The 20,929-nt window shown below is 40.6% G+C and overlaps 1 protein-coding gene across 18 annotated transcripts in view; it reads right to left on the minus strand.

Annotated features, from left to right (window-relative positions):
- The window catches only part of BBX (BBX high mobility group box domain containing), a 139,779-nt gene that overhangs the window by 59,187 nt on the left and 59,663 nt on the right, over positions 1–20,929 (minus strand). For all 18 annotated transcript variants that reach the window (XM_064724941.1, XM_064724922.1, XM_064724993.1 and 15 more), the window contains 2 exons: positions 4,939–5,109; positions 3,167–3,409 (listed from right to left, as the gene is read on the minus strand). In XM_064724941.1, coding sequence (XP_064581011.1) covers positions 3,167–3,409; positions 4,939–5,100 — 405 coding nt within the window. In that variant the 5' untranslated portion in view covers positions 5,101–5,109. The remainder of the gene's footprint in view (positions 1–3,166; positions 3,410–4,938; positions 5,110–20,929) is intronic.

Consider the following 20,929-nt stretch of genomic DNA (forward strand, 5'->3'; position numbering starts at 1 on the left):
CCTATGGACCAACACACAATGCCAGCTACACCGTAACACCCAGAGCCATGTCCAGTCTTTCCTTAACCACCTTCAGGGTTGGTGACTCCACCAACTTCTGGGACAGTCCACTCCAATGTCTAATCACATTTATCAGGCTGCTCCCTACAGGAAACAATCCTGACTGCCTGGATCTTGCTGGTGCAAAGACATATTTAAAACTGAAGTGTCTTCTAGCAAGGGAATAGGGCTTGAACAGTAACATTCTCACCAGATACTTCCTAAGGCAGCTGAACACTCCCAGGAAGTCCTGTAAGAGTTAACAGAAGAACACTACCCTTATTACTGAAGTGAATAAAAATGCTGGTGCATATTTATGAGTGGTCAGGTTAATTTCTCTCAGTGAAGGAAAATGCTAAAACATACAGCAACACTTCTGGTTCCTTTTTGAGTATGTATCAACTACTGGGATTATATCCTAGACAGTGAAACTTTCAAACTTAAGCTCATCTAGGAAGCCTGCAGGATAGAAATAGAAAGCCTACTAATAAAGTAACACCAGCAAAAGCAGACATCAAGCTCTGCAGGTGCAGCACCAGGTCTCCAGGGCAGTTGTTGCTACAAGAGACCAGAAACCACAAGATGGAAAAGAGAGAGAGTGTGGGGCCAGTTTTTTCTGATGATTAAGGTACCCCAAGGTACCTTACCTACTAGGAAACTTCTCATAATTCCAGCCAGCAAAAAGTTTGGGTGCCTCACTATCTCCCAAAATGATACATCTTGCATACAGCTACACACATATAAGTAAATATACAAGTGCCTTTACATGCATACTGCTCAGGTAATATCACTGCTAGTCTTAAGCAGGCAAGAAACTGAAAGCTTCTTGCAATGGCACGAGATCTAACCTAAATGATTTTGGGAGCTATAGCAACAAGTAGTAAAAAAAAACATTCTAGAGAGTGTAGAAGAGCAGGGACTGTAGCCACTGCAGGAAGGACCACTTCTGTAAGGCCCACATGTGTCTCTGCAGGAGTGGTTTGGATGCTCAGAGCATACAAGAAACATTGTAGGGATAGCAGATATGACAGAGGGTTCTCTGGAAGATGTGTGTCCAGCCAGGACAGTGGCTACAGGCTGCGCAGTGAAAGTCAAAGGACACTGAAAAGCTACATTTAAGCAACAGATTACTCACTGTATCTTAAATCTCATTGAGCTTATATAGGTACTCAAACAGAAGACCATTGGTACAATGGTATTTTTATTTTCTTTCAAAGACACTCACCTTGATTTTTAAATAAATTCTCTTTAGGAAAAAGCAAAGGACCAACAAGTGGTTCTCACTACAGCTGACATTCACCTCTTTTTAACAGTCTCAGCAGTTAGCCTACCTATAGGTGAACCTGTTCAACCTGCTCTATGTGAACCTGCTTGAGCAGCGGTTTGGACAAGATGACCTCCAGAGGCCCCCCTTCCAACCCCAACCATTCTGTGGTTCTGTGAAAAGCAAGTGTTAGAATAAAAGTATCAATCCTGGCACAGAGAATAGGCTTGTTGGTGAAGAAGGCCCAAATGGATTCAACAGCACATTATAGCTGCTCATTATTGCTGTAACATACACTGTTTAAAGAATAAAAATTATATGCTATCTCTCTTCTAGTTCGTAGTCTTAGTACTACTTATAATGATGTAAACTACTTAGATTTATTGTTCTGCTTTGATGTTGAATATTCAATTTGTTCTTCATGCCAAAAAAAAATCACTACAAGAACAATGATTTCTATAACAATATGATTAATGGTTTCAGATCTGTCACTTCATACAGAAGTTCTGCAATTATTTTCCTTCTTAATGAACAAGTTTCCTTCAGCAAGACAAAAGGCTAAGAAAAACAGTCGCATTGGGTTTGTTTCTTCCAAAACTTATTTCTTTATTCTCATCTTTCCTTTCTCTGCATTTGTACTGAATCTTCTAATAGCCCTTTCTCCAGACATTTAGAGAAATATCGCTAATTCGTAAGCAGGGAATGCAGAATGAAACTCGAGTGGTTGGACAAAGCTGAGACTCGAATGTTTCTATACTGTGCCCCAGATGAGAAACTACAGAGGTCCTATAGGCCCTGCTTTAAAAGGACCTGCCATGCTAAACACTTTGTTTTTCTTGTGGACCCTTCCATGTTTACACGAGTTACTGAACAATCAGACCTTACAGCCTGTTAACAGTAGCAGACACCTTAAGATTCCAGGGCAGGCATGGGTAATATCAATCATTTCACAGCCATCTATAGTTTCCACAGTGTGTTAGCAAAAAAATACTCAGAAAAAGGAGAGAGATTTTTTTCCTTCTCACTGCTGTTCCTTTATTTTTATTAAGATTGAATTCAAAGGTTACCCACAATCTGTATCATACAGGTAGTCACAGGGATCTGTTTTGGGGTCAGGTTATCAGCCTAAGCAATTGGCTGTGTTTTTCTCACTCTACTATCAATAAGCACAACCTTCTTGGCAACAGCTGATCAAAAAAGCTATTTCTTAAAAAGGTTCATGTGAATTTTAAGTTGACATAAAAATACTTTGTGAAATACAGGGATAAATCTCCTTTCCTCGCTCCTGGTTAACATACTCTGATTAGGCACTGCTCTGTGACTTGGTATTGGGCTCACCAAATCTTGCTTCATCAGAAATTGGTTAATGGGGAATGTACTTCAAGAAACACTAGTAATTTTTTAATTCATTAGCATTAAAGGTAAAAAGGGGCTACATTTCTTGACTCTGACATTGGTTTGGTCCACAAGTAGCTGGCATCACCAATAGAGAATGCACAGGTAAGTTTCACTAGTCAGCTGACACAGAACTGTTATGTTAGTGCTTACAATGCTCACTATCCTTGTGTTAATGCTTGTACTGCAGAAATTATCAGGCCATACAATCACAAAGTGCATATAATTATAACAATGACTACTGGAACCAGGTTAGTTTGTGTACACAGACCAATTGCTTTCCCTTTTGGTCCAAAGGATCAAGTAAATTAAAGCAAGAACAGGAGCTGCTCTGGGCACCACAATCCCATGGTGAAGCTGAGGAACAGAGGGAAGAGAAAGATCCCACAGAAAACATTCAATACACAGAGAAAAAGAAGACAATATGTAATGAACTCCCTTTACATCCACCATTCAGACAGAACATACCTCCTTGGCCATGTCAGTGTATTTCTGTTTTTCTTTTGGATCTAGAACAGACCACCAATCTGCCAAGATCTTGGTTGCGCCACGATTATCGAGGCGAGGGTGCTCTTTCCGCACAAGAGAGCGGTGCCGTTTGCAGAACAAGAGAAACGCATTCATTGGTCGGCGAGCTCGCTGCTCTGAGGACTCGTCATCTTCAGTCTCATCAGCATCCTGCTCTAAACCATCAGGGCCAAGGAGCGGCACCTGGCAGAACCGAAAGGGAAGCGGTGTGAGCTCAGTTATCCGCGTTTTGCACAAAGACTGGGAACTGGGACTGTGTGTGCTGCATGGGAGCGAGGGAGAGGCACATGGATGCACACAGCTGTCTCCAGAGGCCATCTGCTGCATCCAGACAGTGCAGAGTTCTACACCAAACCTCCTCACCTGATGGTCCCAGGTTCATTCATGCTCTCTGCAAGACTTAACGCCAACTTCCAGGTGGAAAAATTTCTAAGCTGAAGATCATTCTCTGCTAACAGTCCTAAAGGGATTGGAGGGACAAGATCCTTCCTACTCTCCTCTTCTAACAACCTAGAAATCATCTAAGGGGGATGAGGCAACCAGAGCTACCTTGGACCTTGATTATTCCTGTTCACAACTACAGAGCACACAAGGAGGAACAGCTTAACAGTTTGTTCATTTGTCCATTGCTTTTCTCCATCTCCTGCTGCTTACTGCTCAACCTGTGAGCAGCACAGCAGCGCAGCCACCACAAAGCTGCCCAGCAGAGGCAGAGGGCACATCTCAACAGAGTACGCTGCCAAAATGTGCTTTCTCCACTTACAGGCTGGCTTAGTATTCCTACAAGAGAGGAGCCACAGAACTTACTGCATGAGACAAAAAACCACCTCCTACCTAACTGTGATGCTGCTATTTTATACCATATTGTGAAAGGACCGGTAAGATCAACAGAAAGCACCATCACAGAATCAGGCTCTTGCTTATCCTTGTCAGGGTCACCCTCTCAGTGTATGGCTCAAGGCAGTCTCCTCAACACTGACCTTTCCATTCCTGCCTTAGGAAGGCACCAAGGAGAAACAGATATGAATGCCATCCACATGATGGAATCATCACATCTGCAGAAACAGTTCCCACTTCTAGTTACAGAGAATGAGTCTAACTGGAAAAGTGTGAGGTGCCACATGGCATTAAAAAAGGGTAAGTCAGCGTCACTGAACAATACCAAAACACCAAGTGTCAAACCAGAGACAGATTACTTCTGCTGTACACTCAGTACTCTGGAGGATACATTGAATTTCACATGCAAAGATAGCAAAAATTGTATTCAGCCTTTTCCTTCTTTTTCCCTTTTTAATCTTTGCAGTTTTAATCTTAAACAAAGAAGAATGAAAACTTTTAGTTTGGTATGCTCTTTAGAGTCACTAGAAGCAGATATCAGGCACAAGCCAAAGTCATGTGTAAAATAAGCAATTAAAAAAAAAAAAAAGAACATCAAAAACCCACTTAGAGCAATCAAGATTAGGATGTGCAACACATTATTAATACAAAGCAGATAAAACTATTCCAATCTACAAAAATTTGTCCACTATTTTAAAGGCATGATTGACAACTCACTTTCTTGTCTTTACAACCTTATGGGCATGGCATTGCATCCCTTTTTATTGGCTGTTTCTTTACAGAAGAGAACAAGACAACACAAAATATAGAACACAGCTAGGGAGAATCTGATCTATCATTAACCATCTTGGGTCAAAGCATCCAATTAAATCTACCTTATCAATATCTTCCTCTTCTTCTTCCTCTTCTTCCTCTTCAGAGAAGTCAAGGAGTTTCTTGGCCAGCAGGGGATGCCACTGAAGACACTTCCTTTTTGGTCTCTTCCCAGTTCCTTCACCTTCTGTTGAGTGATCCTTATTCCTACTACTGCCTTTCATTACTGTGACCTGTCATGCAAAAATATTGATAAATTCACAAGAAACCCTTAGGCATAAATGACCATCAAACCAGTGGCAAATATATGAGGCACCAATGCAAGACTCTCAGAATTTCCTGGCAAGATATTGGATAGAGATTTATTCCAATTACCGACATAAGCATGGATGTACTTTATCCATTCTTAACACTTCCACGTAATGCCCAGAGTAACTATCAATACAAAATTTAAGATCATGAAGTAAGGATGCCAGCTAAGCCAGCTCTCAGTGCCCCTGTCCAAAGGATGGCAGAGCAGTCCTTCACTAGCCAAGTGAGTGACTCCACAGCTCTCTCACACATATATCCACTGCAGCTTTTCATATTTTGCCACTACAAATGTCAACGTCAGGATATCCATCTTTCTCACAGTGGAACATATCACCAAACACTCATGTGTTAATGCACTTGTATACACCAGTATTGATACAGAGCCCCATGATATTATGAGCTAGGATTTGTCCAGTGCCATTAAAAGGTGCAATAAGGAAATCTGAGTCCCTAAGATAAGTGAATTTTAATAAACAGATTTGAAGCAAACAACCAGACATAGTTATGCTGACATTTTCAAAGTACTGCACAGGAAACAAAAACCATGTGCTGAGCCAAGTGCATGAAGAAGACAAATCATATTTAGTTGTGTGTATGTCCGTATCTAAAAAATACCTCAGAACTACCTCTTAAAAAATACATGCTTAATGCATCCAAAGTATCAGTTTAAGGGTTGACTTAAGAGATGTGCTACCCAACTAAGGGACAAATTAATATATATAAACAAATAAAACCAGCACATTACATCAAAGTACTGAAGCACACAGCAAGTGCTGCTTGCACAGAGCCTGGTCCCTTGTAGCCTTCTGTTATCATAGTGCAGTATCAGTGGCAATCCTGACAGGAGCATGGCTAGCTTTCCAAGAAAATAACACAAACATCAAAACAAACTTAAGAGTGGTTAGCCAGATACATCTTATCCAATAAAGCCAATAAATTTGATGTAGTCTTACATGAGTTTCTCACCAGCAGGATAAAGTACCACCATAAGCCCTGGTCCCATAGGCAAAGCCAGAAGAGGCTGTGTTGCTGACCCTCAGGAAAAGGGCACAGAAAGAATCAAACCTTCTAATTGCAAGGCCACAGTGCATTTTAGGATGCTGCTTTCTGTAAGATGCCTGGTGCAACAGGCAATGTTTCAGCCTGCAGGGCCACATAAGAAAGCTGCCACACTTGCACTCAGACCAGCTGCCCGAGCCACTGTGCCACCTCTGGGGCAAATGCCCCCCAAGAACCATTTTGCACCACTCCAGCCACATTCCTGCATTTAGTGAGCACTAGTTCTGGTTTTAGATGATCTCTTCCAGGTTATCTCTTCCAACTCTTTATGTTGGTTAACTTCACCAGCATTTTGGCAATGTGTTCTTGCTAGCACCAGAAACATGCATAAGCAGCTGCTTCCCCTGCAGACTTCAGGAGTGCAGAAAGCTGAAGGACCTTCAGACACCACTTTACTGTGTCTGAAGTAAGCAGATGTGCTTACTGGAGGAACAACTGAAGCCTGAAGGAAGGAGGTTCACAAATTTTAACCTACATTTTAAAATAGCATTTTCCTGGATGTATATTGAAATTTATTAGATCTTCCCCACTTGTCAGCATATCTGCCCCCCTACTCATGAAGGAAATGCCGTAACTTTGTAGTAACTTTGTCCCATTAAGTGACAAACTTCAGTATCCATATCTGCCTAGAAAACCATTGAAACTTTGATCTTGTATCACGCACTCCTCTGTTCATTTTCTGTAACCAACTTCTGTACGTTACAGGGAGTTTTATACAGCACATAACCATGGACCATTTTACCTAAATTTTCATCCATCCTGACTTGCAAAAAACAGATCCAAACACATGAACCATTTTGTCTTAAAAAACCCCATTAAAGTGTGGAAAATTAAGCCACAATCCAGTATCAGTAAATGTATGTTTGAAATTGTTTTTATCCCACTGTGACCTCTGCAATGTACCACACTGCACTGTGCTCTCCATCTGTCTCTCTTCCTAAAGTGCTGAACCACCATTTGCTTTTGTTTGGGGTATTTTCACACACAAATCATGAGTTAATGTTCAAGCAGGAACTTCAGCTCCCGTGGCCAGCAGAGATTCGTTCAGAGATTGCTAAGTGATACAGATCTGCCTATTACTGCAGTCAATAAAGCACGTGGCCTATTTCTGAGCAGGATAAATACACTACAGTACAACAGGGAGAGCTACTCCAGCCCTCACCACTCATGTACTCATGTCCATCAGCTAATCATATGGCTTCTGTCTACAATCAGTCCTCAGTATGATGAGTACTACTAGTAGCCTTCTACCTTGTTAGTGTGAAACTAAATTAACATTTGAGAAGGGCTCCATGATCCTTCTTTACAAAGCTCAGCTGAAGCCTCAGGGCTGTTCCAACAACAGTACCACCTTTAGAGCTGGCACCTCTCTGTCTGCTGCCCTTAAAAGGATGAGTAAGGGAAGACTTCATAGGCCTTAGGTGTATTTTACATGTGCTCTCCATCACCCCTGAGACCCTGCCTATGCTCTGTGCTGAGTTTGGCAAGGCAGCACAGAGCCAAGCACCTTGCAAATTCCTAAGGGGCTCTCAGTACCTTACACCTCTTCACCACAGCTGAGCTAATAAAAAATTTTTGTTTTCCTTGCATGAAGGCTCGGTATTAAACTCTCGCTAAAATTAATTTATCAAAGCTCATTAGTGCTAAAATAAAAATGTACACTCAGCTTCAGGAATTCAAGGTATGTTCATTAGGTTGTTTTAATAAATTGTGAATCATTTTACAACACAAGAGTCAGTCAAATCCTAGCTGTCATGCAAGCACGATTTACCACAGAAAAATAGTCACTCTTTCTGCTTAGGAGAGAATCTCTGCAATGGTCAACAACAAAACCTCTCCTGATTTTGACCCCGCTGATGGAAGGACTGAGGCAACAGACAGACTTCAAACTTTATGTTTACATCATGGCCTGGAAGTCACTCACTTCTCAAGTATGTCAAGCTATATACTTGACCCTCTATGGCTGCTCTTCTTTCCTCTAAATAGGAAGTAATTAATAACAAACACATAAAATTATTTCCTTTCCTTTAAGGATGGGTCATATTCTATTTTTATATACTTTTGTATTTCCAAATCCTCTTTCCCCATATTTATTTATTCAGGTCCTCGTAAGTTCTGACCTACATTCCAGGGAGAGAGAGATTTCAGAGACTTATCAGAGACTTTGTTTTGGTGCCCTTTTTGCTGATGCCTCTCTGTCAAATATAGGATTGGCATAATGAAAAATGTTCTAATTCTTTATTACATCACATGTGACTTTTCCTGTTAAAAATGGATGCCAACATAGTGTGGTAAACTTGTTTTCTCTGGATTGCTTCATCTTTTACTTTAATATGCCTGCACTTCATGGGCATTTGTCTCCTAATTGTTGATATATTAGCATACTCACATAATTAGAGAGAAACCCATTAAAAAAATCCAGGCAAATGCAAATTACACCTAACATGGACATCTTCCTTTTGGCAAGATGTAGCAGAATGCATGCATGATTATGATTAAACGACAATGAAAGCTTTACTGGAATTATTTACTTCTTAAATGGCAAAACATCAATGGAATCCAGTTACCTGATTCTTAAGATTCTATTTATTTATCTGAATTTTTTTTCCCCTTGACACATCGTCAACAGCACGTTAGCTGCTTGTTTTATACGACAGTCTGGAAGCTGGCAAACAGAAGCAGGCAAAAATACCACCTGTTTCTCTTTCAGGGACCCTCAAGTGCTGGCAAGCATCTCTAACAGCATGCTTTTAAAAAAAGAGCTAGACTTGGACCCTGCAAGAACTGAAGCACACATTTAAGCTTGGCAATTGAGAAGGTCCATAGAAAGTCACACAATAAGCCATGTGCAGTCACAGAATAAGCCAAATCTTTGAGAGATTTGGGCTTAAAAGTAGAGAAGATACACAACACCTGATGTGCAAAGTTTGCAATAATTGGAATTTATGAACAAGAATACAAAAAAAAAGAGGAGTTATTTCTTCTGCAGATATCAGTAAAAATATAATATATCTTTTGAGGCAGATGTAATGGCTTTTAGAAGTTTGCAAGGGTAAAAATTATTAAAACCAGGCAACAAGATTTTACAAGTTACTTCTCAGCTTAAGGATGACAAAAATGAAGTGACAGCCACTAGGGAGAAAGTAGAAATATTTCAACAAGGCAAGACAAAGGTATGGACAGCTTTCCTTAAAATAAGCCACATATGCTTTATAATGTCACCAGAGGATACCTGTCAAGGCTGACATTCATGATCCATTGACAGCAAGATACTTTTAGGGTGACATTCTACATTTACTTTTAGTGCATATACAGATCAAACATTACAGAACTATCACATCAGTACAAAAAAAGTTAAGAATTTTCTTATTTTGTGTGTGTGTGTGTGTGTGTGTGCTGGCTGTCCTTCTGGTCCTAGAAACGTTAATCACAGAATCACACTCTTCTTGGATGTCTTATAAATATGTATAGCTAATAGAGCTTCAGAGGAAAAAAATATTCCTGAAGAAAAGAGGTGGATGGAGGGAAAGCAGGGGAGAAAACATTTAGCTTTTACTGCCTCTGTTTCTGTTTCAAATACATAACTGTTTACAAGTCTTCATTTTTTAAAATGTTCATTAATAACAAGCATTTGATTACATTTGGTAATACTCAGTTTTGTTTTTCTGCTATCTTCCTCTGTTCTTTGTAAAAGCTTTTATACACAGGTGACCAAGTACTAATTCAGCAATACTAATTTTGGGACTATCTCATCCCAGTGTTGATCAGCCACTGAAAATACTGCATGTGCTAAATAAGCTACACTTGATAAACTACATCCATAAACACCAAAATCCTTATAAAGGTCTTCAAAAGCAGCCAAGTGCTCTAAGGCACATGTTGTAATACAGGTTAGAAAGAAATGCAAGACCTGCAAAAGCAGAACCCCATGGATTGTGACTATGGTATGTTCCCTGTTGGAAGATTCTCCATAGAACAACATTTGAGCTTCAGCAACTTTCATTTTCATGAGGACAGTGGAAACAAATTTCAGATTTCCTGTTACCTTGAAAAAACCCCACATTTCCTGGAGGCCAGCTGGGCTCTTGGTTGACTCAATGAAGATTACTGGTACAAAGGAGCAAAGGTAGAGCTTCAAGCGGATTTTCCACACTTTCTGCTCTGTTTTACACTATCTAAGTTCTCTACTACATGATAAAAACAAATGCTAATAAGAAAAGAGAGGAGTGGACTATGACACTAATAGCTTGTTGTTTTGGGGACTACTGAGTCAGTGACTTGAGCTGTTTCAATAAAGAAGCACGAGCCTGGGAAATGAGTTCATGTTCTCAGCAGTCTAGTGGGCTGAAGAGGTATTTGAATTTTCACATGAAAGCAAAAGGAGATTGTGGCTGGAAAATACACCTACACAAATACAAAGTGTGTTGTTTTTTTAAAAATAAGTTTCTTTTAGCTCTGGAATAAATCAACCAGAATATTTCTATAATGTAAGACAAAAACTAGTTGGCACTAATTGCTGACCATTCAGTGAATATACTCTTTATTGCTTCACAGCAGAAAGCCATTAATGAGCTTTCTAATTTTCAGAGATGTGATGGTTTAATGGGGGACACGCTGAGACTCAATGGGGTTCTGTTTGCCAGTGGAGGTTTGGGAGAGACTGTCACCACATGAAACACTTAGCAACACAGCTACAAGTGTTAGTTAATTTTTAATGACATACTCTTCCATCTTCAGAAATTATTTTAAACTATTCCTTATTCCCAAACTCAGATTTCAGTTGCTTGCTTTCTTTGTTCTCTAATACATAAAATTAAACCCCAAGGTCACAGAAAAATGTCAACAGCATTTTTTTTTAATTTTGGGGGGGGATTTAAGTATTCATTTCATACCTGCCAAAGAGGAAGAAAAGCAACATATTACACAAGTCAACAGAATTTGAACTTCAACTCTACTCTTTCTCTTTTCCTTCAGACATGCAAAACAAGAAATATTTTCTTTGGCATTTTTTAATGCAAAGACATCAAGCAAGCTTTGTCTAGTATGAAAAACACTCTATGTTAAACAACTGCACTCACTGTAACACCTTTTGCCTCTGTGAAGTGGCTCACTGGTGCAGATGAAGGGAAAGAATCAAAGGAAGAGCTTGCCTTGCAGGAAAAGGTCTGGGGCTGCAAATCACTAACATTTACTCAAACAGAAGCATATTAACAGGAGCCTAGAGTCACTTAGGTAAAAGCAGTGTCTGAAGACTCAGGTCTTAACCATAACAGGACTTTTTGTTGTCTTCAATTTAAGTTACAGTAGGACATTTGCTATTGTAGGACTCATTTCAGACTTCTGCAACTGCAGAGGCAGGAACACAAACATCAGAAACCCAGTCAGTCACAGGCTACACCTATGCTTACTTCACCAAGCAAGGCTCCAGTGACACACTCTGCTAGCCAAAATGTCTGGGTCACGAAGTGCAGAAGACAAACATATGTTATGGTAACATGCACCTTTCTGGACACCAGGTGCTAACCACCCTGCACGCCCAAGGATCACCAGCAGGTCTGCCTACAACCCTGTGCATCTGCAGGAACAAGGCACCTGGATTATCAGCCTAGTAACTTCCTTTGCCTGGAGCTCCTGGAGAGCAGGTAGGGGGTTCTCTCCTTGATGCTCTGTGCAGTGCTAATGCAAAGGAACCACAAACCAGGGCAGAGCAAGGCCTCCTGCACATGTAGGTGAAGTCACTCACCCAGAAGAGGGACACACTGGCACACCTGCACTACTAAACATGGCTCTGCTCCTAGATGAAGAAGATGTAACCCACAGAGCCTGAAAATTTTGGCAATCCTTTTGCTCCAAAGCAGCATTTCTTTTTGTTTCTACATTTGCTGCCCCAATAGGAGAGAGCACCAAGGAACCTGGGAAGGTGAACAGAATAAATGCCTGAAATTCAAAAGACAGAGGCAGCAGAGCCCAATCTACTTTGCAATACTTCCTCCCACAAGAAAGGAGAAAATAACAACAACAGCTTCAGAGCCCTCTGCTGATACCAGAGTAATTTATCAGCAGAGCACTTTTCATGGAATAGACTGTAAAGAGCAAAGACCTCTCAGACAGGAGATGAGTGCTTGTCTGCAGAGCATCACAGACCATAGCAACAGCACAATCAAAAAAACCACTGACTTTCAGCAAGTTTGAGCTGAGAGAGCACACCATGAAAAATTTGCTTTGTGTTCCTGTCTAAGCAAGACTACCTGGGCCTACATGGGGAGCTGCTTTTCTAGAAAGACAGCTGTCATTCCTGCATTCCCCATTATTTCAATGTTGCAAAATGAAAGTCCTTGTGATTTGTCACCTGGATCACCAGGTGTTCTAGCTCTCTAGTTTTGCAAGTCACTAAATGCTTAATCTCAGCATAAAGAGTTTTTAGAGCCAGTGAGCTCACAGGCAAAATGGCCACACAAAACACTTAATGAATTTCAGTCCATGGACATTCTCATCAGATCATTCCCAGGAGGGCATCTGCAGTTCAGCAACAGCTTTCTCACTGAAGGGTCTATCAGGTAAGAAATCAAAATCAAATTGCAATTTTATGTGAAGAAGAATGATGGCCTGGAGTTCTGCTCACAGCCTTGGGAGGATGGGACCCTATGAATGAAAGAAAAAAAAGTAAAAAAGTTTATGTTCTAGACTTGCCACTCCCAAAGCTCTGTTTTTATCTGCGATTAGCAGGCATACAAATTGCTGTAGGGTGCAGTCATGGCAGAAACACAGCCAAGTGCTTTTGTGCAGTGCAGAGCAGCACAAAGAGGAGACGTTCCTGCAGCAGACATCGCAGGGGGAGCTGAATGGTAAAATTGTTCAACTCTCCTTTTCACCACTTGTTGATTGTGTCCCAGTATCTTCTGCAAAACCAGGACAGTGCAGCTGTGCCCATCACTACTGTAACCCATTCTAAGTTTTACCATGTGCCTAACGGAGCTTTCATAATAAAATTCACTCATAATTACCACCAGTGTCAGGGGAACCATATACAACTGTATGAGCAAATGAAAGAATTACTCCCTTAATACATATTTAATAGGCCATAAAATATCCCTGTACAACCCCATATTATACTTTGTCTACTTCTGCTGTCTTCAATTCAAGTGCAATAGGCTAAGGCAGTTATCTAAACATTCCCTTGTACAGCTACTATCCACTACTCCTATGGAAAAAGAATCAAATTAATGGCTACAGAAAGTATTTACTCAGCTTTGTGTATCTCCAATATAAAGCCCATTAATCATGGTAATGTAACTCTTATGCTCTCAGAAACAACCATAAAGACACACAAGAATTTCAAATAAAAGGGGCTTGTGCCATGTTCACTAACTGAAATACTGCAAGACTGACTTAGTAATAAATTCTAGGCTACTAAAATATTTTCTTCAGTACTGAATTGTCACAATCACCTTTCATCCTCTTCCTTTACCAAGAGGGGTGAGTGTGTAAAGCCAAAAATGAGAAGTGAACCCTTGTGCGTCTGCTTCCTCTGTGAATCCCTCCCTACCAAACTCTGAGTTAACTTCCAAGCTACTGACCATATTTAAACCAGCAACACTTCGTCAAAATACATTGTATCTCAAATTAGGCATAACTCAAGTAGGTAAACAGAATGCCAAGAAGAGCAGAATTTTGCTAAAACAAATGGCTACAAATCTCTTCTCACAAACGAGAGGAAATGGCCTGAAGTTTAGATGGGATATAAGGAAAAACTTTCCCATCAAAACGGTTGTCAAGCAATGGAAAAGGCTGCTCAGAGATCTGGTTGAGTCAGCACCCCAGGAGTCTTTTAAAATACATGCAGATGCGACATTTAGGGACATGGCTTAATGGTGGACTTCAATAATTTTCAAGGTTTTTTCCTACCTACGCAATTCTGTAATTCTTTTAAAAGTAAGTGGAAACCAAACTAATCTGCACACATTTATCAGTTATATTCATATTTATCATCTTGCTAAAGGCAGCATTTTAAGACTTAGGAAAGAGCTTTTAATTCAGACTAGATTCCTTAATGCAGTGGTTTAGTCTGATCACAGAAAGAGATGCTAAAGGAACTTTAATTATAGTTTCAAAAGTATCACTGTCTCTCAGAACTATGCAGATCGACATGAAAATGTTTTGGGTCTATGAACACTTGTAATGATTTTGAAAGCAAATGTACTATATTAATACGCAATTTTCAAGTGCCATCTAGTGGTTATTTTTTATTTCACGTTAGAACTTAAAAATAAACCTTCCCTTTTCCTTATCCTTAAAATTTTTTTAAAGTTTGTTATTTATTTTGCTTCCTGTTATTTTATAATGTGACTCTTGACCGTGCAATGGTAAATAGACACTTGAATTAAGCCTAAGTTTGAGCATTCTGATGAACTGAATTTGGGCCAGAAAACAGCTGATTTCAGAACTAAAGAAGTGCAAAAGGGGAAAAAAACCCCAACCTTATCCCTCTCTCACCCATGGAAACAAGACACAAATGTCAGTATTATATAGAGCTTTTTCAGTAGAACTCAATGACTTCTTATCATGAGAAAATTCTGACTTGTTAGAAGTCTGTAAATAACTAGGGTGTCAAATCAATTCTGATTGATTTGATTCTAAACACACAAGAAAATCCTGGAGAAAATGCATGTTCTAAGCATTCCTTACACTGCATAAAGCAAAAAATCCACAGTGCCATATCAAAAAGTTTCTGCTTTACACTCAACCCAACCTGTGTTATTACACAGGCCCAAAACTTAAAATACTCAGCAAAATCTGACTACTTAACATAGTAGTCTCACAATGGGAACAATTACTTCATGCCTTCCGTGTCCCATCTCAAATATCCTCTTATTCTCCAAGTACAAGGACTCGGGCTCACCAGGTATCTCAAAAAATGGCTAACTGTACACATGCAGTAGTGTGCCCAAGACAGCATCAAACCGCCCATGTGTCCCATGCAGACAACCTGTGTGAAACACGCAGAGCATATCAAATCCTGAATTTAACATGTCTGGAAAGACATCTAGATGTGCTTCCATTCCACCTGGAAAACTGTCGAAGACTGTGTCAGGCAGCCAACCAATCAAGGAAAGTATCTGAACTTCTTCACAATGAACCTCTGAGAGCCTAAAAGTAAGATGGTTCTATTTCTGTAATATACTTTTGCAGAGCTACAGTAACACACAAATAATTTTGTGCCCACCTATGGCTATAGAAAAAGTATTAGAACTCAGAGGCTGAGATAGAGCCAAAGTTAAAAACATATCATAACCAAACATCATCTTCGTTATTATTCTACTGAAAGACTTGTTAGCTGTGGCAGAAACAAATTCTCTGGGGAAAAAAATGCAAAAATGCTTCAATCTTATTAATTCTGTCTTGAATTCAAAGCACTTTAATAAAAGGTGTGAACATTGCTATCTTCCTGACTTTTGCAGTTTGGAAAGAGTCTAACAGAGATGAAAAATCTTAGACAAACGGTCAGAAACAAATTAATGGGAAGAGAGCTTTTCCAGTTCCCTGCTCCCTTCTGCTGTCTCTCCCTTCCAGAAAACAAAGAAATTGAAAAGAAAACTTTCACATTCAGCAGTCTTTTTGTGTGCTTGTTCCACGGGTAATCGCAGAGACATTACACCTGCCCAGCAAGGCACGCTTTGGATGCAGCTCCAGGCAGGCGCCCCCAGAGCCGTGGAGCTCAGAGGATGCAGAGGAGGGACAGGCAGCTCATGCACCTGGCAGGGCCACAGTGCTGCCCCTGCACCCCGCAGCCCCTGCTCAGCAGTGCCATCCCACCAGGGCACTGACAGCAAGGAGCTCGCTGGGCAGCCCCACCTGCTCGTGCACTCCAATAGGGACAGCCCTGGGAGCGCTTCACCCGAGATCCCAGCCCTGGCTCCCACTCCTCAAAGTGCAGACAACCCTTACACACCGCTGAACCTCCCTGATCCAGGGCTCATCCAACAGCCTCGGTGTAATAACCCACCCACAGGCCTGGAAAATTTACAGGATAGGGCAACTACCCCCGGGTAACTGGATACAATGCAACACAAAGATCTGGAGATGCAGGAAATCACAAAGCTGCCCCCGAACACAAGAACAGGACATACATATGCAATGGCTGAAACAGTAAAAAAAATAAAATAATTACATAACACACACATGAAAAGAATAAACAAAGTTACTTTAAAAGCCCTCAGAAAGTAGAATGCTATATATTCCATGTATAACCTCAATAAAGCAGCCCCAGCTACTTAGCACATTAAACTCCCCTTTAAACACCTATCAAAATAATTTGAAGCTCTATAGTTCCATTATCCCATTGCCTAAATCACTCTACTCAGCTAATTCAGTTGTTGATTGGCCTTTACTCCATTAAAAGGGCATGGAAAGTTTGGCCTGCACTGCTCCAGGCTCTTTCTAGGATGAGAGTACTTTGTGCATTCCCCCAGGTGTGTCCCATCTAAGAGCCCATGTGTTAAAATGATACAAACTAAGTTAGCAAAGCAGTTCCCCCAGGATGCTACACATCACCAGTAAGTCTACTGCTCTTTTTGCTGGTGAAATGTGAGCTAAAATTCTGCATGGAGATTTACAGTACTTTTTTACTGAAAAGGTCTAAAGATCAAACCCACACAGCTTATCATTTTTTTAAAAAGTAATTTTACTTTTATACCATAATTTTTAAAATTGCTTTAATTCAGAGCTACATATATACCCATATGAGCTAGGAAGCCCTATATAATGGCAAACAATGTCTAAGAGTAGGCCTGTACTTCACTGATGGCAGTTCACTGTAGCATTATGGCCATATTCTCCTCAAGCTCCGCAGATGTTGAGTAAGGATTATTTCAAATTCCTGAAGAAAACAAGATACTAAGAAAATGTGTTCTTTGCCAGGGAGGTAGCTTGATGCCAGAAGATATTTGAGAGTTTTTCCCTAACAATCTCACAGATAAGCTTTGAACTAAACCATCAAAAGTAAGCAGGGCTGTAGACAATGCTCCCATTCTCAAGCATATGCATGCTCATATGCAAAAATGCATCACCACCTCGAGTTCTGCTCAACATAACAGTCTCTTTTAAGGAGAAAGAGACTTGGCTTATTTTTAATTCATAGAAAGACAATCACAGGATTCAGCAACGTCCACTTCTGAAGATCTAAAGCTAGAAATGTGACATAAGCTGCATGCAAAAGATTTAGGAACAAAAATACTTTTGCATTGTTCCTCTTAAAGTACCATAATACAGTTAGTAATTTTCATGCAGTATTATTTCAAGAAAAGGGCAATATTAAATACTAAATTCAGCAGCTGGGGGTCTCTAGTCCTGCTCAAGGCAGACCTACCTTCAAAGCTGAACCACACTGCTTGGGACCTCACTCAGAGATAGAGATTCCACCACCTCTTTCACCACTCTCACAATGGAGGGTATTTTTCCTTATGCTTAATCCAAATTTCCCCACCTGAAACTTCTGACAATTACCTCATGCCTTTCCTTTCACTAGACATCTCTAAAAGGAATCAAAGTCTCTCTTCTTCATAATGATCCTACAGGGAGCTGGAGTCACCTGGAGCATCCCCTCAGCCTTCTCAGCTGGAACACAAGGAGCTCTCACAGCCTTTCCCGGTATGTCACATGCTCTGACCCAACCCCAGAGTGGTCCTTGACAGTGCTCCTACAGTTGCTCTGTATGAGTGTTCAGTCTCAGGAGCTCAGAGCAGGAAAACCCTTCTCTCAGCCTGCTGCCTACACTCCTGCTCACACAGCCCAGCCTACAGTTTGCTTTTGTGGCTACAGGCTCTTGCTGCTGAATTCTAGTCAACTTGCAGCCCATTATGATCACCAGATCTTCTCTGTAAAGCTCTTTTCTGCCTTTCTTTTTGTTAAACTTCTTGGGCTCCTGCTAGCTCACATCAACTTTCTCAAGTTCCTCTGAATGGCAGCTCCTGTAATCCACTACTTCCACCAATTTGGTGTCACCTTTGCTTTGCTGAGTGCACTCCAACTTGTCATTTGCACCACCAATGAAAATATTAAACACTGGCACCAGTATCAGCCCCCAAGGAACACCGCCAGTAACTCTCTGCCAGTTCAATAATGGCACAGCCAGTTTTTCCACACACTGCAGTCTATCCAACAATCCATCTAGAGAGAATTCATTTGGCTCCAGGGATGCTAATGAAAGTGTCAAAAAATGTGGTACCATCAAAGTAAACAAGGTCCTCTGCTCCTCCTTTGCCAATATCTTTCTGTCTCCACCACTTCCTCACACTCAGGAAGAATTTGCCCATGGTAAACTCATGTTTAGCTGTTTCCTGTCCTATTCTTGCTCTTCATGTATCTAGAAATGACTTCCAGGAGGACCAGTGCTGCAGTCCTCTCAGTGACCAGGCTGAGGTCAGTCAGCCTGCTGTTTCCCAGATGTTTCTTAGTGCCTTAGAGCACAATGAAACACCTCAGAGTCCGATTTCTTCTGCCTGCATGATCCACAAGAATGATAACTCTGTTTCATTTGACCTGTGGTGACCTGAGATTACAACCATGCAACCTGTTTGCCAGCAATTCCAAATGCAGAAGAGCTGGAAATACTGGTATCTGGAGAACAAGCAGCACAGCTAGTTTGCCTCAACCCTTCCTGTTCCTTTCAAGAAGCTACCCAATACTACAAACTGAAGCTTGCAAACACCTCTGCCCCACTTAAAAATTAAAAATCCATGAAATCTAAACACAGCAAGGTATTTTAATTGTGTTTGAAAATATGAGTCCAATTTAGTCCAAGCTTTCCTCTACATTCTAAATTTTTAAAAAGCTTGGTTTTCAACAGGGGGAAGAACAAGAAGTTACTGTGATTCTAAGGCAAGCTCTAAAAAAACCTCAGCAAGCAAGACAAGAAGAAGAAGCAGGTGAGCTTCCTCATCAAATAATGTATGGCATCTAATGAACAAAGCCTAAAATCCATATGTTTGCCATCCTGGGAGGTCTGCAATGGACAGGTTATTCACAAGTCTACTGTTCTAGGCTCAAGGGTTTAAACACAAACAAGTTTTCCCTGGAAGTCTAGGTCCCTGACGAGCTGGTAAGCAACTGGACCAACAACCACATATATTTTGCTCACAAAAACTTAGCAGAATCAGTGAAGATTCCAAATTATGTCAATAAGCTTGGACAGGACTTTCCAATCTAATTTCTAAAATAACTTGCTCTGTTTGCCACAGTTTGCAATTTGGGAGAAAACAGGTGGAAGGCCTTTGCAATACTATAGAATTGCCACAGGATACATTAATTTGGCAGCTATCTCTGGGGTGTATGGGTCTTTCACAAGCCTTGAATGGTGACACAAAGAATATCACTGCAAGAGACTCATCAGCCCACTCAAGAATCAAACAGTGGAAATCACCTGAGACAGTTCCTACTATGAGTAGTCTAGGTCTGCACTGAAACCTCTGCAGGAAGCAAGGAGAGATTTTTATTTTCTTTTTAAAAGAGATTTTAACTGGAGGGGCACTCTGAAACACAAAAAGCTCTCAAACGTGGCTGTGGATCCTTGCTTATTAAAGGCTGGGCCTTAATGAAGCCCTCTCAGAATGCGTGGATTTCATGCGTATGTGAACTTGAACACATACCCGTCATTAAGCAGCAACACAGAAACACTTTGTCCTCATCTCCTGATGCCCATTCACAATGTAATACTACTCACATTGCTGGACCCTTTTTGTCATTTAATAAACAAATTGAAAAAAACCAAACCTCATTAATAAAAAGTTTTTAAAATATGAGCCAACAAACCACAAACCATTTAGGCTCTCATCACTCTCAAAAAATTATCTCCATGTGTATCCAACATTTTCAAAAGACTGGGGAAACAGTTGGGTTTCTCGGGTTTTTCCTGAATACTCTGGGTATCAATGGCAGGCTTCTGTACAGAAGCAAATACTTGCTATGCAGTTTACTATTCCTTGTGCCCTTGGAATGAGTACATCCTATCACCTATGGTCATTATCCGTGACCCGAGTTCCTCTGCTGACATAAATTGCAATGATGTGGTGAAGGAAAGAAGCAGACTTATCTGTGGATGTGCCAGGTTATTTGATCAACCTTACCTTCTTCACACTACTATATGAACTCAGAAGAGAGACTCCTTTAGTTCAGTGGGTTTTAAGGACCTGTTTTTCCATGATCAATGTTAACACCATCCTGAACTCTTGATGTTTGGGATGTTCATGAAGTTACAAGTTAACACTGCAGACAGCTTAAAAATTTCCTCCAGATAGGAAAATTTTTTCTCTGGAACATGAAAAGTGGAAGATGAACTCACATGTCTGTGCTTCAACATCTTTTCTGTTTTCATTGCATCAGATTAAATGACTCATCCCTAAAACCAGATTTGTGAAAACTGGCTCTTGGTAACTCTTCCTGATGTTGGCATTAAATACCTCAGTTTGCTTTATATCACAGTTAAATTATAACAAGTCAAACATTTGGCTAAAGCTTAGGAAGTGCAAATGAGTTCTCATCATTGTAAACATTCTTAGTACAAGGGCAAAGTCAGCTCACAGGAAAAAGTACACCACTTCTACAGTCAATTATCTTTAATTCACACTTCCAGCGCACAGGCCTTTCCCTGCAGGAGAAATCCAGAGACAGCAAAGGCAGATTCCCAAA

This window comes from Zonotrichia leucophrys, chromosome 1 (genome assembly GCF_028769735.1).
Source record: "Zonotrichia leucophrys gambelii isolate GWCS_2022_RI chromosome 1, RI_Zleu_2.0, whole genome shotgun sequence".
In the NCBI taxonomy this organism is placed as follows: Eukaryota; Metazoa; Chordata; class Aves; order Passeriformes; family Passerellidae; genus Zonotrichia; species Zonotrichia leucophrys.